Here is a 21,764-nt window from a genome sequence, read left to right as displayed (position 1 = left end):
GGAAAAAAGAAGGAAAGAAGGTTGTGAGGTCAGTTGGAAGGAAGGAATCGGTTACGGACGAAGAATGATGAGTGAACGCGGTGATGACGAAGATAACGTCATGGTATAAAAGAACAGTACGCCGAAACTTGCACTGCTACCTCGAAGAAGAGGGCGGTCAACGATAAAGGGCATTATGAAACATCTTTTGAGGGATTGTACAAGGAGTATGACATAGGTACCCTTGACAGGGAGGGTGTTGCGTCGGAAGGGGGAGGCTGAGAGAACAGATCGAAGGAGGTATGCGAAACGAAGTCTTGGGAAGTAATTCCAAATTCACAAGATCTTTGTCAATCTGTTGATGGAGAAGTCATGAGAAGTAACGAGCCCGCGAGCCAACGAGCCAAGGGGACAACAGATTATGCGTCATATCGTAGTAGGTAGGGGAACGTAGATGATTGATCACAGGCTATTGGCCTATTGGGAAGAACTTAGACAGATTAAAAGTAACAACTTACGTTCCGGCTTGTGTGTCACGACAGAACTAACACTAGGTTGTGGTTGTCCCCTACTTTTATCTGTCAATTGTACATTTGCCGATCCCTCTGTTTCATTAACATTCCACCCTTACGCGTCGATTCAGTCTCAATAGTAATAATTCAATATGCAGATAATTTCTCACATATAAAACTCACCTCGACTAATGGTATTTTCGGCAATTGCAGTCGAACCATGTCGAGCTGTACCTCCTTCCAACTCTTCAATAACATTACCTTGTTCATCTTCAACGACTAAAGCCCAACCTTTCCAACCTTTCCTAGCTGCCGGTTTCTTCTTTGGTCGCTCATGTTCCACAGCTACCGTTACATCTCCTATAGCACGTTCTCTCGGTATGTCATTGGTGGTTGCGAGGGGGGACGATTTATTGATGGAGGAGAAAGATTGGGGACTGAGAGCGAAAGGTGGGGAGATAGAAGTATTTGGTAATGCTGGAACGTGATGTGACATGATATTCAGCTTGAGGAATTCAGGTTCTTGGAGATGGCGCGCGGAGATGGAGATGAGATACTGGATCGAGAAGAGCAAAGGCAAGCAAGTCACTATTGTCAAGTAAGATGAAAGTTATAGATGCAGGAATAGACAGAAGAAGAGATAGGCTGACAAAAAAGCGTAAAGGACGTTCAAGTGGTGATGTGGATCTGTCGAAAGGTAAGTAGTAGTAGGAAGGCCAAACGAGAAAATGACACAGGATGATGATCACACGGAAGAATTCAATCCCTTTACAAGATCTCTTCTCTTATTTCTTGCTGTTTTGGGCCTTCCTCTGCATGCACCGGTACGCGCTACGTGTTTCTCGATACACAGCTCACCGAGTAGACCGACGTACCGACGTGCAGCTAAATCTTGCTTGTCTAATGCGGTGGAGGTGTGTGTACGGATGAAAGACTGACGGAAAACAACCCGTCATCGTCTACTTAACTTGACCCACGCTGAGACGGTTGGTCAAGCGGCCAATGTTGCCGTCTCTATCTAGCTCCGCTCTATCCTCTCCCTTCTTCCTACTACTTTGAGTCGTGCATTGATCAATTATTCAAGTGACCCCTGTTACTTTTCTTACGCCCAAAACGCGTCGTATCCTCTTCCCTTCGTCATGATGAGGTGTTTTTGAACAAAGGGGGGAACAGTGGCACGGCATGACTTCCGACACGCCACACACCAGTCGAATTGTCGCGTAGCCCCACCTCCCCTCAACCTCCTCCTATGCAAACCCGTTTCAGTCAAGTACTATGACGCACATGCATGAATGTGTAAGCACCCCGACGAGAGGGTTTTGTGTGAGGGATGAAAAGGGAGAAGCAACGAGCTTATTACTAATGTTACCTAAAATCAAAGTCTATAAACAAAAATCTCCACCGATAAATCCAGATCAACTGGCTGACTTTCGTCCTTCTGCAGTCCAGCTGTGAGGGCTGTGTGCTATGATATTCTCCGCGTGTGCCGGTTTATCTCGGAATCGAGTCATATCTGGCTCATCAGTTCCAATTCCTCACTCAGACCTAGTGGCACTCACGTAGGAGGGATTTCATTTCCTAAAACTTGCCCATCGTCAACCTCTGGCACACCGCCATCTTGGTGAACATGAACAGCACCTCCACTTCCGCTCGTGCCCGTTGGGCTCATCGGCGGCGCTCCGCTAGGTCCACTCGCTTGACCGTACGGATTGGCGACGTGGAACTGCTGTTGTTCTTGATAGGCTTCACGTTGCTTGGCCGACATGGCTCCGACACCGGCGCTATACCCAGCAGCACCTGCCGCCACGCCCGCAGGAATAGATGGCATGGGTGGAGCGTCCACACCGGCTGCTCCCGCACCGCGTCCGGCAAAGCCAGCGGAGGTGGCAGCAGACGAAGGACCGCGAGACAAATTTTGAGCATTGCCATACCCTTCGGAGGAGGCAGAGCGTGGGTATTGGGTCATTTCTGGCGAGTTATTGGTAGTCGAAGCGACGCCTGGAGCCCAATAAGGGTCGACGTTGTTTGCGCCAGGATCGGCCAAATCGACTTGGGCATGGTTTTGAGCACGTGCAGGGTCGAACTGAGCGTCAGCGATGACAGATAGAAGTAGTCCGTTTCCGATGGAAGGAATGTATCTGGTAGACGACGGGATAGGCAAGGGTATGAGTACGTACCATCATATCGTCAAAGTCATCTCGATGAGATCTTCGCCTCTTGAAGCAGAAGAAGTATAGTAAGGCGGCGATAAGGATGGCGCCGACGACACCTCCGACGGTACCTCCTACAATAGCGCCCGTGTCTGCGACGTCAGTGACGGGAGGTTTGACGTCGAAAAAAGACTCACGAGACGAGCTTGATTTGCCGGTAGGAGAAGATATCACGGCTGATGTAGATGTTTCTTTTGAACCATCGGCATTGGTGAGTGTCACCGTTCTACATATTCAGCTGCTGATCGTCCTGAACGCGGATTGAGGGGAGAGATCGAACTCACACATAACTGATAGAACCCGCGCCTGCAGGGATGGAGGAGCCAGATGGGATGAGCGACAATGAACCAGAAGTTGAGATGCCCGCAGACGATGTGGGAGCACTACTGGTTGGTACAGCTGAAGTAGTACTAGCGCTTGCTGTAACAGAAGCGGAGGCTGAAGCGCTAGCAGATGCCGAGGCTGATGCAGACGAGTTGTCAGGCGATGAGGTTGGCGCTGTTGCTGACGAGGATGGGGGTGGAGCCGACGAGCCCGGAGCTGACGAGGTGGGTGCAGGTGCCGAGGAGGTGGGGGCGGGAGTAGATGAAGGTGGAGGCGATGAAGTTGGGTTTGCGGCAGAAGCTGAGGCTGATGAGCTTGGAACGATGGGAGATGACGAGTCCGTATCAGACGATGGGAGAGCAGTCGTATCGGTCGAAGAGGTATCAGACGACATGTCGATAGAAGAACTTGGTGAATATGAATTATATACGGGGGTAGATAACAAAAAGGAGTCTAGAAGAAGGAATAATGTGAGAAGAAAAGAGGTCTGATGTGAAAATTTGAGGGGGAGTGACCACTACCCCTCGAAGATTCGATGAATCGATGAAGACCCGAGAAAAGACAGTGTCGGGTTGATGATTAATGATGTTGGGAACGAGGGAGATAACACGAGTAATGCAGTGGAGTTGCAACACTACTATGCAAGGGTCTCGCTTAGATTGATGGGGAGACACTCTCTGAAACCGATGGTGGAATCACACGTCTCCTCCCACTCGCGTGGTCAGGGAGAATTTGGGGGTAGCTGAGTGGGGATATGTGAGGGCGTGAGACGACCAAGACAGGGTTCAGATACGAGTAGAACGAGGTGGAAGGTGTGTACAACGATGAGAAACAGATGCCGCCCAACGCCGAGGACGACCGGGCTGCGGTGATGGCAGGGTTTACTTGGCTTAGGGGCTAAGGGGCTGTGCGTGACGAGTGTGGGTAGGGTGATGAATTCCAGATGGAGCTCCACAAGATGATTTGATCAAGGATGACAACCCATCCAAAAGTAAAGAAATAGACTCACACATTGTTCAAGAGACCAATAGGCAGGTGTCGAGCGGAGAAAAGACAAGGGGAAGAATGGTTTTGATATACGTTGAAAGGAAGAACGTTCGGTTATTGTTGACGTTGATCACTCCACAGGCCACAGGCCACTCGGCGGCCGCCGGTCTGAGTAACTTGTCAAAAAAAAAAAGACTATTCTCCTGTGTCTACACTTTACTAAGCGTCGATGTTGATGTATACAAGACGAGAGATGAAGAGTGTAGATGTACAATGTGGAGTATCAAAGAGAGATGGATGAAACCCACTTAGACTAGGGTGACAGAGGGAAAAAAACGGGGGAAGAGAGATGAAAGGTACGGCATGGCGACACACTTCTCCCTTGACCCGTCTTATGCATGGCCGTCTTCAATCTCGGAACATATTCAACCCGCGTTAATGGGGCGGTGTGAACCCACATGCACCGGAGTTTGTACCTCTCTTGGCAGTTCAGCTTTGACTCGAACCTCTTCTCCCACTCCCGCCTAAGCCGCCTAGTAGTACCAGTACCTAACGTACTTACTGATATGATGCTAAGAGGCACTACATTTCTGCATGGTGACCGTTGGACGTCACGGACGCTTGGTCAGTGGCAGTGACGTCGCCGGTGTCATGTTGTTCCTATTCACCTTCAGAATTTGTCCGTCACCCCTAAGGCAAAAAAGTGAAGGAGAATTGAAAAATGAGCTAGGCCTACTGCACGTAATTTCGGCTCGTTTCGCAGATCTCCGTCAGGCGCCAGGCCCAAATCCCTGTCTCCCTGTAGCTTACTAATACTACTATCGATGCCAGCCATAAATGTATTCCACGTAACATAATTATTATTCTTCGTTCATATCTTCCATCTCGATCCACAAAACTGTTCCGTCAAGGTCGGCGTTGTCTTTGGTTGTTGAGATAATGCTTTCCGGGTGGATATCTTCAATCGCTCGAGTATAGATCAACTGTCGATGTAAGGGGTGCTTTACCGTCAACGTCGTCACCCGCGTATTTTCGATGGCTCCTCTACCCTTCAGCAAATGAGGAGCTTCGCGGCCAACCTCTGGCCATAACATGCGGGAGATCACGAGTAGTCGGACGAAACGGAGAGAAGGGAGCGAGGCCACAATCTGAACAAGGAAACAGGTAAATTGGGGTATCTGCCAATTACAAGCAATTGGAACACAGGACCGCGGTAGGGGCTGAAGGGTCACATTAAATGGACTCACCGATCAAGACCTATCCACTGATCGACACACTCCTCATATCATCACGAGTCCACTATACACGACCGGATGAGGTTTATACGCATATGGTTCAGATTGCGGGAGAGAGGTGGGGGAGCCAAATTACTGAGATTGTGAATCAGGTTGATCGACGGAGAGACGGTCGAGGATCAAGGTGGGATTGGGGATTGGAAGAGAGGAATACCGGAAGTGGGTTGATTTCTCCTGGTATATGTCAGTCACCCTCTCACTTATGCTTCCCTCTTAACTCACAATTTTACGGACAAATTCCCGTTCGCGTCATACACACAACTCTTGGCATCTACATCTATGTTGAGTGAGGTGAGCAGGTGAGAATGGGGAGACTTGGTGATAAATAAAGAAAGACCAAGGTGCGATTCATAACTCCTGGCCATGACCACTTGATATCATAATCTTGACGTACTAATCATCGAGATGTTAATATACTGACACTTTTCATCGCGGTCTCCTTCATATGATGAGGAGGGTTGTTGGAAACCTGTGTTATCTTTCGTCAAGATCAAAGAAGACTCTCCCTTGCGAAGATCCAAGCACTCACCTGATAATTGAGAATGATAGGTCTGAGACACCCTTTTTACGCCACAAGACATGCCCTGTGGCCTGTGGTCCTATATCTCGGACCCAGGCCTGACAGGGATCAGTTGGCTATGACGTCTAATTGGGTGTCGAAAGGGGAACAAAATCTGCGACTAGTCAATCTTCATCCTCTCCATACCCTCCGTACGCCCGTCGGCCGTCGATCGCCGTCGAGCCATCGACGTAATTCTTCATTCGTTCTTCGGCTCTTGGATTTCTGTGATAAGGACCACGCGGCATGTAAAAGCTTACGACGATGGAGACGTGTATGCTGGATTCGGATTATGGATAGTCGATGATCGACGGTCTAGCTTAATGGAGAATAAACTTGCGACTCCGGGAAAGGGTGAGGCACGTATGCCCATGCACCACACGCCAATTAGGTAGGTACCCGCAGTCGCCCTCACGTCCACTCTTTGTGTGTATCATTTATCCCCTCGTATGATATTCAAGGAGGCTGTAATTCTACTCGGCTTCGAAGATTGTCCGGCGATGGTTCCCCATAACAAAGGTAAGGTTGACAATGATAAGATCATCCATCGTCCGAGGGAACGCCATCCCGAGGTCCGGATGGGGTGGTAGGTCCGTGCTTGAATTGAATGACCGAGGGTACTTAATTATGTTAGTTCAGGTTTGTCATGCGCCCGTGATGAGACTCACCCTGGAACGAGGTACCTCTTGAAACTTATAACCCTGATCATAACAGAAGAGACGGATCAGAGGAGAGATATTGTGTTTCACTCGTTAGGAACATCGTGGATCAAGGTCTTGGTGTTGGTCGGAAATCCCGCCGGAAAATGTCCAAATTGGAGGATTCAGGGTTGGTTCAGTCTGGTCTATCATCAGTGCATTCACAAGCTCGAAGAGAGAGGGCAAGTGACCTATTGTATTGCAGAGAGAAAACCGTTCGTTAACTACTAGCAAATCGGATCGAGAGTGTAGCGTACGTCTTCATTACCACTCCTTCCCCACTTCTGTCACTGCCACTCTGATCTACAGCTCCACCCCTCGTCGCTTTCCCGTGGCGTCAAAAGACGAGAGTTGAGTAAGATGACCGACTTTCAAAGGACCCAAGGTGCCTCCTCTAACCTCAAGAGGGCACGAAGATTAGCATCTCGCTTGATTCTTTCCCGAACGCCCATTGATGCTGTTCATGACGCAACGCGTACGCCTCTCTTTCCTCCTCCCCCTTCGGCCCATTGTCCAGATCATCCGTGCCGTGGCTTTCGATGTCAGAGACACAAGCCCGAGTCGGGAGAAGTAGAAGTGACGGACATGTGATACCACAAAGTACCGAGGAGCAGGATGAGCACACTCCACTTGCCTTCACCGATTTATCCCGTCTAGGATCGTCCGTCCTTCTCCAAATAGATAAAAGGATAGCCGTAGATATTTTGAAGGGTGGCGGAGACGTATCAACAGCCATTATAATGTCTGAAGAGGAGTATGAAAGTCCATTGAGATACTACGAAGGGATGGTAAGTCATCTATGCCATGTGGCGTTCAGAACGCGGAGCAACGGAGCAGAGTATTGACCGACAGTTTTTCTCTAGTTTTGTGGGTCATCAACAACCATTCCTTCTCTACTGACTGAGAAGCAAGATGACTATTGTATGCCGGTAAGTTTCGGGAGAAGTCTACAGAGGTATACTCACAGCCAGGCTCCTTCACACCCACCAGAACTGCATGTGGGTCCCACGTTCCATCTCATTTTACTCCCGGGTCACATGGCGCACGGGCTCATCCTCGTTCCCTATCCATCGTCTTCTTCGTTCACTTTTCACTCTGTTATATACAAAAGCTGACTATCTCTCCTCAATTAGCGTCTAGAGTACCTCCACAATATCTTTCAAACAGTCATTGGCAATATACCAGGTACACTTGTCTCTTTTGATGGCACCTGCAACTGGTAGCTGATCTCCAAGACGAAGTGTCAACACTTTTCCGTGATGGTCACCCGCATCACGTTCTCGACGTGGGGTGCGGTACAGGTCAGTGGTGGGCCCTCCTCTCAAGGATTCTTGAGTATGTCTGCTGACTGGCGAACAGGGCCAAGGAGATTTGTGAAACGTATCCCAACGTAGAGGTGAGTTTCCATCAACATCATCAATGAGCCAACTACGTTGACCACGGGGAAGGTCACTGCGATAGATCTCGTCGATGTACCCTTAGCTTCTCATCCTTCTAATTTCGAGTGAGTTTCAATCACATATCGGGTAAGTGCTAAAGCACAGATTCGAAATACGTGATGTGACCCTGGGATTACAGTACAAAGCGAGTTTCTTCGATGTGGTCCACATAAGGGACATTGGTTTGGGGGTGAGTTTAGTCTTTAGTCTCTCCTGCCAATCCTCTCTTTCTGGAATTCTTTGACTCGCTTGGTTTGTGTGAGATATCGGGGAGACTGCACGTTGTGGATGATCCAACCATCCTGGTCAGCGCGTCCTCCATCGCGCGTCATTGCTCCATCAACATGACCATCTCTTTTCATTCATGTCCTATCTTGGTTCGTCCAGGCTTCCTCTCATCTCACATCCTGCAGGATATCAACACATTATCACTGTCACATTTCCAGAACCCAATGACCAAATTGATACCATAGCCGCGAGATCGCAATTGCCCAATTGACTGACGCCCTTCCCAGATCCGGGACTATTCCGAACTTCTCCGTCAATGTGTTCACGTTCTCAAGCCAGGTGGTTGGCTTCTTGTGTTGGAGCTTGAGTGGGAAGTCGCTCATCCTCACACCGGAGAGAATCCAGAAGAACGGTATCCCCATCTGGTGCAGTTCGTCTCTCCTTATCTCAATCATTGTCATGACCACTTCAACCCGTTTCTCCTGCGTCGTTGCCCGTGCGTGAGGTGAACGCTAACATCAATAGACTCCTGTAGGTCATATATCCATTCTCACTCTTTCATATTGCTCATGCATCAGAAAGTTGTTTCGAGAAGCAATGCAGGAAAGAGGGCTTAATCCGTGGCTGGGGTACAATCTCTATGAGACCATTGATGAGATACCCGAATTAGGAGTAATCACCAGTATCCGAACTTCAGCAGCACTAGGTGGAACAAGGTTATGTGAGTTCCGCTCCTGTATGAAGTTGTATATTCCTCGACTGACGCAATCGTTCTCCTGACCTCATCCACATACTACCATACTTTACCCTCGAACACAACATCGTGCACGACCTCATTATGATTGGTGCCCACAACAACCATCCCTCGTCTTCTGTGACACCGCATCAACCCCCCCTTGCCCGTTCATTCCCATCTTCAACTTTGATCTCTGCAGCCCCCACCCAGACATACATTGCCGACCAATCTCAAAAGGCCCTTTGCGAGTTTGTCAAATCTGTCAAGATCATGCTCCAGGATTACGGAATTGCGGATCCATCCGAGGTCGCTTCCGAAGCGTTGGCGGAAGTGGAGAAAGATGGAGATGGTCTGTGCTGGTTTTTCGACTTTTGTGCCGTTCGGAAACTTTCACCAGCGGCTACTGCGGATGATGAGGATGAGAACAAGTACCAAGAAGAGTAGGATCATATTCTGACCTCGTTCTCTCTGCCTGCGGTGTTCAGTACGGAGGGATCGACGGTAGATCATGGGGGAGTGTGGGACGATCGAACACGGTCATAGATGTGATTTGTGTTGGCCGATATATGAAAAAGGAATATCAGGAGTAGATGTGAGTGGGTGATAGGATTTATACAGCTTACAGACACATACATATATTCCTCTGCACGACACACCAGCAATTGGGAAGCTTCTGTGGCAGGTGTCGAATGGGCAGTGCCACTAACTAAACTGCCACGGTGACATCGTAGCATTTCTCACCCATCTCACCGTTTTACCATCCTTCTTCATGACTCTCCTAAATGTTATCGGAAGGCCTACGTCATAACACCATCGTAATGGATTGACACAGTCCTCAACCATCAACCTGCGTGCTACAGATGTGACGTCGGAACACCCCTCCGGATGTGACCTCCACCTCCACCTTGAACCTCCACCTCCTTCCATACGATAAAAGAGCTGTCCCGGGTAACACCTTCACATGCTGTTTCGTCTGCCTTTTCAACATCTTCTCCGTACAAATAGCGGTCAACTGAACAGATACTCATCGAACGCAACTTTCAGTAAAATGGTGAAAACTCTTCCATTCGCCGATATCTCAGTGCCGGTCCCTGGCTTTGGGTGAGTGTCCCAACCCAGATCCGCGTCAATTGCTGACGCGTTTCCTTATCAGTGCGATGGGCTTCTCTCAAGGTTATGGTCCTGCAAAAGAAGAAGAATCCTTCGAAACGATGGCCAAGGCCGTCGAGATCGGTTGTACTTTCTGGGATACTGCTGCGGTATACGGTTGCGGACACAACGAAACCCTGATCGGGGAGTTTCTGAAGAAGAACAATTGTCGGGACAAAATGTTCATCGCTTCCAAATGTGGTTTTGAGGTGAGCTCATCATGGTATGGCAAATGCCAAGTGTCTGAGCTGATTGTAGATTGATTGGGAAGCGAAGAAACCTCTTAAAGTGACCAACTCTGCCGAACATATCAAGGAATACATTGAAGGTTCCATCAAACGTCTGGGAACTACGCCCGATCTTTACTACTTGCATCGAATCGAACCTGGTCGTGATTTGAACGAATCTATCGGGGCTTTAGATGCTATTCGCAAAGCTGGAAAATGTAAATATATCGGTTTGAGTGAATGTAACGCTACCACTCTTCGTAAAGCATGTCAAAGTGAGTTTAGTCCTTCTCTCTTTCAAATGGATTAAACACTAACGAGTAGTCGCCAAGATCGATGCATTGCAAATTGAATATTCTCCCTGGTTCACCGACCACGAGCAAAACGGACTCATCGACACAGCACGAGAATTTGGAGTTGCCATTATCGCTTATTCTCCATTGGGCAAAGGTGTCCTAACTGGGAAATACACTTCCCCCGACCAATTCACCGAAGGTGATACTAGAAAGACCATTCCTCGTTTCAGCGCCGAAAACCTCAAGCTCAACCTTCGAATCGTGGAGCAGTTCAAAGCGTTGAGCGAGAAAAAAGGCTGTACACCTGGTCAATTGGCTTTGGCTTGGGTGGCAGCACAAGGCGCGCTCGCGATACCAGGCACGAAATCTGTAAATAGGTTGATCGAGAACTTTGGGGCGAGGGAAGTGGATCTTAGCGAGGATGAGTTGAAAGAGATCCGAGCGGTTATCGAGGATGCCAAACCCGTTGGTGAAAGGTACGTTGTATATCTCTCATGAGACAGGTGCTGATGTTAATACAGGTATGGAGAAGTCCATCTCAAGGCTGTAGGTCATTGAGTGGAAACCCTTTTGACTGATGAGAATCGACGGATGATCACGAAATGCATTCAGTGAGAACAGACGGAGTCATTCATACGCATGGTGGAGAGACTCTGAAGATTACTGACCTACTGACTTATTAGCAAGTCAGGGATCTTTCAGCGTTTGAGAGATATTCGACAATAATTTAGATCGGGCGATTATGGTTGAAGGGCACTATTGGCTGGCAATTTGTAGGTTAAGACAGGTCAGCAGCTTCGACGGAACAGATGGACGGTCACATTATTGCATTTCAGTGACAGTATACCACATGAACTCTCCCTCTGTCACTCAAAGGGGGTACATACAATTTTGATTGAAAAACAATAACGAATGACACTTTAGTACAGTGGGAGTTACGCTCGCCTGAAGTCATTATACTCTCCCGAGATGTTCGGAGGTAAAGCGAGAGGTCGTGGGCTCGAATCCCACAAGTGTCACGTTTTTGTGTCTTTTTGCTTTCCTTGATAAGGGAAGACACCATCCACAGGTTGTGCTCTCTTGTTCCTTACAGGAGATGAAGAAACAGTGGAGGAAGTCCTGTTGAAAAGTTTTCGCGATCGCCTTGTGCCCGTCTTGCCGCGCACACCACTGCGGTCATTGCCGCCCACGCGTCATATGTGAAAACTTGTAATCTATTTTCCATCGCTTCACGCATTCTCCATATATCAAAATAGGTTGAGAGGACAATGCCCCAACATCATGCACTCTCAATAGGTCGGTCATGAATTGATGCACCCATGTTGCATCATCACGCATTCGTGTCATGGATCTCGGTGGAAAACTCGTCTTTACACTTGCACTCTTTAACGCCGCGCCTCAAATTTCTGCATTTCCCTCTCCACCTGCCTCAATGTGGCCATCGCCTCGTCGGCCGTCGGCCACAGCGCTTACTTTTGTTAGCTCTTGGTACTTCTCCCATATTTTACCCCTTAGCGCCGCCAAAGTCGCCGGTAGCTTCTTGATAAATTCTTCGTTTGCCTCGAAGAGCTTTTTGAACATAGATATCGTAAACTCCTTTCAAGAGATCCACCAAACAAATTATCTTCCTCAGCGACCGACATGTTTATTCTTTGAGTTGTTAACAGACAGATTGGGAATCTCAGTCGGGGAGAAGACTTTCTCTTTCGATATTTTATTATTACCGGTGATCTCACTCGTCATCGATTGTGAATCGATGGTTGACATTATCGACATCATTGACCGTTGACATCATCGATCGGCATGACATCCCCATCGATTCCAACGCGCACTCACACGTCACCCCCACTACTCACTCGATCACTAACTCGTCACCCCTCTCACCTCTTTGACTATTCCTCCAATTCACCTCCATAAGCTAACCAAAACTTCCTCATTTTCTTTGAAGCTAGCCCCATCATGTCCTCTCCATCCTACTACGATTCTGATGATATCGGAGATTCCAACGAACCTGAGGATATATTTCAGACTATCAAAGAGGTCGAGGAGGATTTTGGGCTCGTCAAGCACCGCGTACCTTCACGCCGTCGTCAAGCAGAAGAAATGGGAGACCCCGAAGACTACGAAGCGTTCGCAGCACGACTCGCAAGCGACCCCTTGGCCCGACCAAGAGCAAAAAAGAGTCGTCTTCAAGTCATACGCCATCGTCAAGAGGAAGAGATGGAGGCGCCCGACGTGACACGAGCGTTTCATTTCGTCCTTTCTTTAGAACCAAGGGTCAGAATGCAGCTTCTCCGTGACATCGATCAATTCGGTAAAGCTCATCGTGGGCGTGATGGTCTGGCAAAAGGAACTCTAGTAGGCAAAGAGAGAACAAAGGCCGGCTTCATGGGTAAGTAAAGAATATAGAGATGGTCTATGGCTGACCGACCTCAGATCGTCTTTGCGACTTTCTGGGCCGCATTGTTCGTCGATCCGTGAAGCGAAATATCTCTGGTGATTTGATCACTTTGCGTCAGGGAGACCACAGAGAATGTCAGTCCCGGCTCTTTCGAGAAGGAGAGATGAGCTGCTAAGAATGGTACGTACAGTCCGTGTTACTTCTCACAACCCATTAACAATTGGACACCCATTGCTCCTTCCCCCAGAACCGAACCTAAGATATGTATTCAACGTCAAGATGATTCATCATATTCTTATCATCAGCTGATTACAGGTGAAAGTAGTTCCTTTTCCGCCCATGTCAGTACAAGAGCAATCACATGTCAGAGAAGCTATGGCAGCTGTACGTCTCCGTCCCGCTTATCACGCTAACATTTCAGCAAGCTCGAGCCTTAGTCAAGTACTATGACCTCGGACATCCTAGGAATGAATCGCAAGAAGACTCCGACCGGTCAGACAAAGAGCAAGTCAAAGCGGGAGGAGACATTTTGGGGAGAGAGGGTAATGATGCCGGAAAATCGATGGATGCGAAGGTGGAACGCGGGTGGGAGACGGGAGACGGGTGGGAGATGGGAGACGGGTGGGAGATGGAAGACGGTTGGGAGATGGGAGACAGGCGGGAGATGGACCAAATGGGGACGAACGAGGCAGGAGAATTCTCGGAAGAAGACGAGTCAGAGGGAGATGAGACTGTAGATGAAGGGGACGGTTCAGAGGAAGCAGAGGGTGTAGGAATACGCAGTGAGGGGGTCAGAGAATGTAGGGTACAACTGGCCGGCGCTGCACCCACCCGAGAGTACAGTGAGCCTGACATCACTGTAATTTCCGTTGGCTGATTGGTAGATTCCATGGCGCTACCTAAGAGTAAAGTGACCAGGTATGTCTGAAAGAGTATGGACAACCTTGTTCTGATCCTCCAGATCCATAAATAACCCTCATCAGACGGCCGACGAAGATGATTCGGACCCTGAGACAGACACACTGGATTCAACATTCCTCTCTTTCCTCCCAGATTGTAGGGATTGGCGAGATAGACTCGATGAGGAGATGTTTGAGCTCGGCATTGGACCATCAGTGTTTGAAGACAATGCCATCTCGTTTGATAACAGCCATATTCCCGCATCCTTCTTTGACGAGCAGGGAAATTTCAAGTGGTGAAAAGGGAAATTTACGCGGAGGAGATTCACAGCCGAGTCTTCGTGTAGTGAACAGGGGAATTTAAGTGATAGAGATTCATAGCCAAGGCTTCATGTAGGATCATGTTAATGTATGTATTTGTGTAACATGAATCATGGCACAACGGCTTCCTCGGATGGTACCACATTCATCAAGAGCTACATTGTTTCTGAGCCAGAAGTACGTTAAGGGACAACACTAAAGTAAATGCGCCGAGGAGAATATACCACAACACATCTATCGGTTAAAAAACATCAACAACCTGCGTAACTTGCCCCTCCTTCTGGATACCGTTCATGGAGTATAGTAAGTATCTCGTCGAGTGATAGCTACCTTCAATGGCGGCAGTGATCGTCCACTATCCCCGAAGAAACTGCTCCCTCTCCTCAGTCCTCGTGGTATGCTGGTGGGGTCGGGTGAATTCATAGTGTAATCAGGTTGGAAGAAGGAGTGTGGTATATTAGGAGTAGTGGGTGTGACGGGAGCTGTGAATGACATGTGAGACCAATTACCCATCGAGCGAGGTCTAGATCCGGAGTGTTCAACTTCCGACGTATCTTTCCCCGGATGTACAGATGACCAAGGACCGGGTTGAGTATGAGGAAAAGATGAGAATTGGGTATGTGAAGTATGTTCGTAAGTATGTTGTTGAGGTAGAACATGGGGTGGTGGGAAACCATATGATGTGCGGGAAAACGGGGTGTATGGAGAGTTGGGGGAATCTTCCGTTGGACTAAGTGTTTTGATGGTACCGACGGAATTTCGGTATGACGATTTACGACTTTTCCCAGTGCTAGGTCTAGCGGTTCTGTGGATCAGTCCTTTGTAAATGTTGTTTGGGATGAGAGTAAATTTGACATACCCCGGACAGGGACCACGTTTCTTTTGAGGACCTGAATAAATACATTCCACTCCACTTTCTTTACATCTTGAACAAGTGGCAGGTTCCGCTCCTGTCGCAGCGGAAACACCTCCAGCATCACATCTAACTTTTCTGTTTCTACAAGCGTTGCAAGCTTTGGTCGTCCGACTTATAGGTGCTCGCACACCTATGGATCCGCTCGTTCCTTGTTCGAAAGTGTGCGAGGTGAGAGGACGATGATATTCGTACGGTTGACTGGAGTATCGTCTGGATATGTTATGTGTGGGCCAAGCAGAGGCTGATGTGGGGATTGGAGGAGCAGTGGAGAGATTTGGTGGAAGATGATATCGGAATGGGGGAGAATCGACAAGGGGGTCGAATGTGTTATAAGTGGGATATTGCACAGAACCTGCTGGAACGGGATGTGAAGATTCGTTGAGTAAGGCAAATAAGCCAGAAGGTCTTCGAGGTTGTTGACCAAGTGAAAGAGGTGAGGGAACTGATCCCTTACGTTTCGAATCTGTATGTTCCCCGTCTGATTCACTTTCGTCAACTGTCACGGGTAATTCTTTCTCCCTCGCTGCGGCTTCAGATAACACACTCAAAGCTCCAATATGCTGATGGCCGGATAAAGGAGAGGGCATAGAATGGAGAGGAGGAGTTACGAGCGGTGGCGAAACGGATTGTCTGTTACTAGACATTTCGGAGGTTCTTCGAGAGGATGGAGCGCTGGAAATAGGAAGAACAGAGGAGAGTGAAGGTAAACCATCTTTTGCGGGTGAAGATGGGTTTCGATTAGAAACGTTGAAAATGGATGGGTTTGGAGTGTCCGAAGGACGATCGTCTTGGATGAGCAAATTTCGTAGTCCAGGAGACAACGCTGCTACCTCGGTATTGGTCGTCATATCGACTAAATGATGATGTGCAGGAGGAAAGGAGAAGACCGAAGAAAAAAGAGCGTTGGCAGAAACAAGTGAGGGGACAGAATGACCGACCAAGAGTGATTACAAGAAAGTCGAAGAACAAAGGGTTAGTGGGAGTTGGTGAACGGAAACGGATATGCTCAGAGGCGCTACTAAGCTTTGGAGCTCGAAGTGACAAAATCTTGTTCCTTCGCTGCCGTAGGGTCGGACTTCGGGGAAAATACCAAGCTTCGGTAATTGTTCTTTGGAGGTTTGTCCGTAATTGGCTAGATGAATGATAATCGTTCCCACGGGAATGACAAGCGGAGGAGACACAGGGCCTGGATTGTCTCAGAGTCTAAAAGTTGAACCGAGACTTTGGTTTTTTTTGAGGTGAAGTGTTGGATAAGGGTGTTGGTTTGCGACACCGGAGATGAAGTGAATATTGAGGGGATGGATCGATAAGCGCTGCCTTGACGGGATGTGGGGGATTGAAAAGATGTGATGAGTGTCAATCAAGAGTTAGTTATCTTTTCAGTCTTTCGTCAACAAACTTTCATCCTTCTCTTGAAGATCTGACGCCGTCAGGGTCATGTTCATAGCGTACAGACAGCACATTGGACGAACACAATACAATCTTTCAGCTTTACAAACGGACGTGTCTCAAATCAGTCCGATTGCCCTTACGCCTCTGGCCGCAACAGGGAATAAAAATACTCCGTCTGTTCCTTGCCCCGTGGGTTGAACCCTTGAAGACATCCTGTCGGAATACGGAATGACGGCATAAAGTCCGGCCATCCGAGCCGGAGGAAAATGACAAACCTTAAAGCACAAAGACTGACCTCAAGTTTTACACTAGAACAGCTTCCGCGGATTCGGGGACTCGCGGAGTTTCTTGTCCTGTCAGTTGGACCGTAAAGAACGGTGGCTTGTAGATGAATAGATTCCCACTTTGGAACAAGTAGATCCGTCAGACTTCAATTCATTGTCGAAGGGGAGATAAGGAAGGATTTCACTCACTTTAATGTTTGTCCAGAAGGGGGGTCGCAAAGGCGTCGAGAGCATGACCAGGGATGTAAGGTTTCACTCCGAGCTCCACATCGGGATAATCCCCCGTTTAGCAGAGGTCAAAAGGGAACAAGCTTCTCCGCGGATATACCTGAAGTGTGGGAACGTGAACCACATGTACTTTTAGCATGAAGCTTGCAGTGGGTGAGTATGAGTTTAGCACCGTCAAAGAAGTCAAAGAACAGAGAGAGCTATTCTGGAAGATAGAGACGGATGAGAAAACGCCACTTCTAAGGACAGAGCCGATCGAACCGAAATGCCGGTATCGCCGACAAGATTTGTGGTTGTGTCAGTTCATTGGAATTTTGCAAGACGTTAAGACCATTGCTAGTATCCTCAGCATGTCTTCGCAAGCTTCAAAACCTCCCGCACCCAAATCTCGACATCGAAGGAAGAGACAACGTCAAGAACATTCCTGGTCCTCCTCGTCCGATAGCTCGGATGATGAACCCAGTCGAACTCTCAAACTTGATTCGATACCGATGGAGGTAGACGAACAACATGGAGAATCATCCTCAGCATCTTCATCCGTATCATCTTCATCGACCTCTTCAGATGATAGTGACGATGACTCGTCCGAATCTGACTCCGAATCTGGGCCCGCACCAGCGGCTACCCAGCCTGATTCTACCATTGAACCCAACAAGACTATTCGGGAGAGACAGCGACTACCGACCTTGTCACCTACACCACCTCCACGGACCATCCCATCCTTCCTGCCTGATCCTTCGCATGGTACGGAGGAGGGAGCAAAGGCGCAGGAAGAAGATAGGCGGACGGCATTCAGGAGAGTGTATATGGACAAGTTGGTCGAGGCATTCGGGAGTGATCTGGAGAAACTCAGAGCTGTGAGTTCTGCCTAAGAACCTCGTCTGTAATATTGATGATTAGAATGAGCCGACGTTGGACGCAAAAAGATTAGGAGTGTTGATTGAATCCCTGGCCTCGGGTGAGTTTCTCGATGATCTCGTTGATTCGATGGATCGACGGTCTATTTCACTTCCTACGTCATTTGAGCTCGACAGTCATCATGTGTAACGAGAATGTGCTATTTCCTTGTCTTCCCCAATCACTCGATCGATCATATCCTGAGTATAAAATGGGACGCTGACGATCATCAGGTAGAGAAGTTTTTAACGATCCTCAGTCTACCGACAAGGGAGGAGTAGATGAAGTTGGGGTGTTGTTAGGAAGTAAGGCATGATCAATATCACGGTCACATCATTGCAGTCAATTGTTGTATACTTGCATGCACAAAGGCTTCTTTTCTATGAGTGCATGGCTACATGCTACATGCTACAGGTGCGCTGCGGTACTACCATCGCTAGGAGGTTTGCTAATTGAGGGGATCAGATAACATTTGGATGAACAGGGGCGACTCGGAAAAGTTCAGCTGAACATTGAGATCTCCATCTCCGATCTCCCTCTCTCACTCTATTCCCTCATCTCTCAACATGGCTGAAGGTCTAAAGAAAGTCTTCGCTGAAAAGAAAGCCAATGTGAGTGTCCCTCATCCGTATCATTGCCCTGCTGATATCCAGGATGAAGCGTGAGCTCACCTCCTTCGCTCATCGGCACCATTCCAACGACGATGGCATGCCCGCTAACTCTCTCAGTGTCTTTGTGACCTTTTTGACCGCCGGATTCCCCACCAAAGAAGCTACAGTTCCACTGCTACTAGCCCTTGAAGCTGGTGGCGCAGATATCATCGAACTCGGTGTACCATTCAGTGACCCTATTGCCGATGGACCTGTAATACAACAGGCCAACACCGTGAGCTTGTTCACAGTCGCAGTCAAGTTCCTCAACTCTTCAAAGCAGTTATGATCGGCTCCTCTTCGAATATCATCTGAATGCAGTAAAAAGATCTACGTGGGGGTATTAGAATAAGACACCATGTGCTCACTCTAGATCGCCATTGAGAACGATGTGCATTATACCGATTGCCTCGACTACGTTCGTCAAGCCAGGTCTCAAGGACTCAAAGCCCCGGTCCTCTTCATGGGTCAGTACTGGTAATCTTACAATGACACCAGCTGACCAGAGTAGGTTACTACAACCCTGTCATAGCGTACGGTGAAGAGAAGGCAGTGGTGGACGCACGGGAAGCAGGCGCGAACGGGTTTATCATGGTTGATTTACCTCCCGAGGAGGCGGTCAAATTCCGAGATATCTGTACTTCATCTGGGTCAGTACTTCATTCAGCGCTTTGAAATCGTATACAGCTGACCACCAGCATGTCATACGTGCCTCTGGTCGCCCCATCGACCAGTATAGATCGCGTTAAATTCCTCGCCAGTATCGCCGACTCTTTCATCTACGTTGTCTCAAAGGTGCGTCCCAAGCGATCAGCAGAAGTGTCTGACCGGTGCACTACTGATACTCAGATGGGCGTCACGGGTTCCAGCGCCAACTCTGCCATGTCATCCGGTCTTCCAGAGCTTGTCCGTCGTATACAGTCTCTTACACCTGTCCCTCTAGCTGTCGGTTTCGGTGTCGACAACCGCACGCATTTCGAATATGTCACATCCTCCGGTGCTGATGGTGTCGTTGTCGGGTCCAAAATCATCAAGATCATTCTCGAAGCTTCCAAAACGAAAACCGCCCCTGCGGCTCTCGAAGCTTTCTGCAGAGAAATCACCCTCAAAGGCCAAGAGAAAAAGCCCTTGGGCAGAAAAACACATAACGCCGATGCTGCCGGCCATCCATCTCCTCCTCTCCCCATACCTTCCGCCACTCCTCTCGAGCAGAACTCTCTGAAAGTCAGCGGCGGTGGCAAACTCCCTTCGAAATTTGGCATCTTCGGGGGGGCATACGTACCAGAGAGCTTGGTGGACTGCTTGAACGAGCTAGAGGCGACGTATGTTGAAGCGAGCAACGACCCTGCATTCTGGAAAGAGTTCGAGGACATGTATGGGTATATGAACCGACCGAGCGACTTGTACCTCGCCGAGAGACTCACGGAGCATATGGGAGGGGCAAAGATTTGGCTGAAAAGAGAGGATCTGAATCACACTGGTTCACACAAGATCAACAATGCTGTGGGGCAGGTGCGTCAGGCTGGTAGGTAGTCGTACACAGCTGACGGATAGATTTTGCTGGCCAAACGTCTTGGGAAAAGTCGGATCATAGCAGAGACTGGAGCAGGGCAGCATGGGGTGGCTACGGCGACAGTTTGTGCGAGGTTTGGAATGGAATGTGTCATTTATATGGGTGCGGAGGATGTCAGACGGCAAGAGTTGAACGTTTTTAGGATCAAAATGTTAGGAGGGACAGTGAGTCTCATATCCGACCAATCGACACCATCCTTCCACTTCATGCCCCATGCGAGACAATCATGTCCTGCTCCTTCGTCCTGCAACCCTCTATGACACATCCCTCCAGTATCAATCACCCAATGCTGACGTTCAGGTCATACCCGTCACGGCCGGCTCTCAAACCTTGAAAGACGCCGTCAACGAAGCTATGCGAGATTGGGTCACCCGTCTGGACAGCACGCACTATCTGATCGGCTCCGCCATCGGACCTCATCCGTTCCCCACCATCGTTCGAGACTTTCAACGTGTGATAGGTCGAGAGATCAAATCTCAACTAGCAAAGAAGGCCAATAAACTACCTGATGCCGTTGTGGCTTGTGTCGGTGGGGGAAGTAATGCCATTGGGACTTTCTACGATTTCATCGGCGACGAGAGCGTGAGGTTGGTGGGGGTGGAAGCTGGTGGACATGGTGAGATCTCCGATACATCATTCAGCGGTATGCTGACTTTGCAGGGATCAACACCGAAGCGCACTCGGGTGAGCTGCATGGTTGATTGTGATGATGTTATGGTAACTGATATATAGCCACTCTGTCCAAGGGAGTCATCGGCGTCGTCCATGGTGCCTCTTCATACATCATCCAAAGCGCAACAGGCCAACTTACTCCCACCCATTCCATCTCGGCAGGACTGGATTACAATTCCGTCGGACCGGAACATTCGCATTTGAAATACATCGGTCGAGCAGAGTATATCGTTGCGGATGATCTTCAATGTTTGTCGGCATTCAAAACTGTCACACAGTTGGAAGGTATCATCCCAGCTCTGGAAAGTTCTCATGCGCTTTGGGGAGGAATGCAGCTGGCCAAAACGTTGCCTAAGGATAAGGATGTGGTCATGTGAGTTGTACTTCCCCTCTCCTAGTTTTCTCTTCCCTAAAGTACTGTGCTCGTACGGACCGACATCCTCTCGTATACGGGACCAATTTAGAGAGGAGACTTATCAGTCGCCCGACGACCGATGCGGCGACAAGGTCAAGATGATCGGCTGACGTATCAGCTGTTTGAGCGGTAATGGTGCCAAAGACGTCGCTGAGGTTCTTCTCACACTCAAGAACAAAGAATGGGCGGACAAACTCGACTGGCATGTTGCTCAATAGTTTTCAGCTATTCGATCAGAAAGTTTGAATTCATGTGTATAGATAACATCTGATGCATTTTCTTCACCGGTGCGCGCCCGGGGCCCAATTCGAGGTCGTCCTTCTTTCATGTTCTGATCTTTTCTTTTCTTTTCCCTCATTCACTACTTTCCTCCTCCTGACCGGTTCGAGAGGCACTCTTCATATTCGACATAGATGCCTTTCCTACGCTCATCTACACGTCCAGTGGCTGTAGAATGTTTCTACTGTCTCTCACCTT

At 48.8% G+C, this 21,764-nt stretch overlaps 8 protein-coding genes across 8 annotated transcripts; 5 read left to right on the top strand and 3 right to left on the bottom strand.

Moving 5' to 3' along the window:
* Positions 1-1,755: 1,755 nt before the first annotated feature.
* TREMEDRAFT_73673 (uncharacterized protein) lies at positions 1,756-3,595 on the bottom strand. Its single transcript, XM_007004296.1, has 5 exons — positions 2,986-3,595; positions 2,839-2,927; positions 2,669-2,793; positions 2,051-2,574; positions 1,756-2,004 (listed from the first exon to the last, which is right to left on the bottom strand). Exons 1-5 carry the CDS (start codon positions 3,417-3,419, stop codon positions 1,983-1,985), a joined length of 1,194 nt encoding a protein of 397 aa, XP_007004358.1. The 5' UTR covers positions 3,420-3,595; the 3' UTR covers positions 1,756-1,982.
* A 1,831-nt stretch (positions 3,596-5,426) lies between these two features.
* TREMEDRAFT_61718 (uncharacterized protein) lies at positions 5,427-5,888 on the bottom strand (the record flags this gene model as incomplete). Its single annotated transcript, XM_007004087.1, has 4 exons — positions 5,427-5,481; positions 5,530-5,677; positions 5,729-5,785; positions 5,837-5,888. 4 exons carry the CDS (start codon positions 5,886-5,888, stop codon positions 5,427-5,429), a joined length of 312 nt encoding a protein of 103 aa, XP_007004149.1.
* A 1,416-nt stretch (positions 5,889-7,304) lies between these two features.
* TREMEDRAFT_61717 (uncharacterized protein) lies at positions 7,305-9,411 on the top strand (the record flags this gene model as incomplete). The annotated part of the gene is made up of 11 exons (XM_007004086.1): positions 7,305-7,352; positions 7,417-7,431; positions 7,473-7,493; positions 7,532-7,562; positions 7,788-7,872; positions 7,924-7,960; positions 8,013-8,068; positions 8,109-8,193; positions 8,519-8,727; positions 8,810-8,952; positions 9,167-9,411. The coding sequence occupies 11 exons, from the start codon at positions 7,305-7,307 to the stop codon at positions 9,409-9,411; spliced, it is 975 nt and encodes a 324-aa protein (XP_007004148.1).
* Positions 9,412-10,015: 604 nt separating this feature from the next.
* On the top strand, positions 10,016-11,197 carry TREMEDRAFT_68391 (uncharacterized protein; the record flags this gene model as incomplete). Its single annotated transcript, XM_007004231.1, has 5 exons — positions 10,016-10,068; positions 10,121-10,325; positions 10,375-10,618; positions 10,668-11,115; positions 11,161-11,197. The coding sequence occupies 5 exons, from the start codon at positions 10,016-10,018 to the stop codon at positions 11,195-11,197; spliced, it is 987 nt and encodes a 328-aa protein (XP_007004293.1).
* Positions 11,198-12,598: 1,401 nt separating this feature from the next.
* On the top strand, positions 12,599-14,239 carry TREMEDRAFT_61715 (uncharacterized protein; the record flags this gene model as incomplete). The annotated part of the gene is made up of 6 exons (XM_007004085.1): positions 12,599-13,031; positions 13,180-13,220; positions 13,356-13,424; positions 13,462-13,882; positions 13,925-13,958; positions 14,002-14,239. 6 exons carry the CDS (start codon positions 12,599-12,601, stop codon positions 14,237-14,239), a joined length of 1,236 nt encoding a protein of 411 aa, XP_007004147.1.
* A 312-nt stretch (positions 14,240-14,551) lies between these two features.
* On the bottom strand, positions 14,552-16,024 carry TREMEDRAFT_61714 (uncharacterized protein; the record flags this gene model as incomplete). The annotated part of the gene is made up of 1 exon (XM_007004084.1): positions 14,552-16,024. One exon carries the CDS (start codon positions 16,022-16,024, stop codon positions 14,552-14,554), a length of 1,473 nt encoding a protein of 490 aa, XP_007004146.1.
* A 1,547-nt stretch (positions 16,025-17,571) lies between these two features.
* Positions 17,572-18,293, top strand: TREMEDRAFT_68390 (uncharacterized protein; the record flags this gene model as incomplete). Its single annotated transcript, XM_007004230.1, has 3 exons — positions 17,572-17,937; positions 17,981-18,038; positions 18,211-18,293. The coding sequence occupies 3 exons, from the start codon at positions 17,572-17,574 to the stop codon at positions 18,291-18,293; spliced, it is 507 nt and encodes a 168-aa protein (XP_007004292.1).
* Positions 18,294-18,512: 219 nt separating this feature from the next.
* Positions 18,513-21,579, top strand: TREMEDRAFT_43589 (uncharacterized protein). Its single transcript, XM_007003920.1, has 12 exons — positions 18,513-18,588; positions 18,631-18,638; positions 18,706-18,862; positions 19,001-19,094; positions 19,139-19,277; positions 19,326-19,422; positions 19,477-20,139; positions 20,182-20,364; positions 20,501-20,816; positions 20,861-20,884; positions 20,933-21,245; positions 21,406-21,579. Exons 1-12 carry the CDS (start codon positions 18,544-18,546, stop codon positions 21,503-21,505), a joined length of 2,139 nt encoding a protein of 712 aa, XP_007003982.1. The 5' UTR covers positions 18,513-18,543; the 3' UTR covers positions 21,506-21,579.
* The last annotated feature ends 185 nt before the right edge of the window (positions 21,580-21,764 follow it).

The sequence above is a fragment of the Tremella mesenterica genome (genome assembly GCF_000271645.1).
Source record: "Tremella mesenterica DSM 1558 unplaced genomic scaffold TREMEscaffold_4, whole genome shotgun sequence".
NCBI lineage: Eukaryota > Fungi > Basidiomycota > Tremellomycetes > Tremellales > Tremellaceae > Tremella > Tremella mesenterica.
Note: the sequence above shows the minus strand (reverse complement) of the source record. Positions and strands in the feature narration are given on the sequence as shown.

Coding starts and splice junctions, on each gene's coding strand:
- TREMEDRAFT_73673 (XM_007004296.1), bottom strand. CDS start 3,419: ATGTCGTCTGATACCTCTTCGACCGATACGACTGCTCTCCCATCGTCT. Junction 2,928..2,985: donor GCGGGTTCTATCAGTTATGT/GTGAGTTCGATC, acceptor CTGAATATGTAG/AACGGTGACACTCACCAATG. Junction 2,005..2,050: donor GGAAATGAAATCCCTCCTAC/GTGAGTGCCACT, acceptor CTGATGAGCCAG/ATATGACTCGATTCCGAGAT.
- TREMEDRAFT_43589 (XM_007003920.1), top strand. CDS start 18,544: ATGGCTGAAGGTCTAAAGAAAGTCTTCGCTGAAAAGAAAGCCAAT. Junction 19,423..19,476: donor TCATCTACGTTGTCTCAAAG/GTGCGTCCCAAG, acceptor ACTGATACTCAG/ATGGGCGTCACGGGTTCCAG. Junction 20,885..20,932: donor CAACACCGAAGCGCACTCGG/GTGAGCTGCATG, acceptor ACTGATATATAG/CCACTCTGTCCAAGGGAGTC.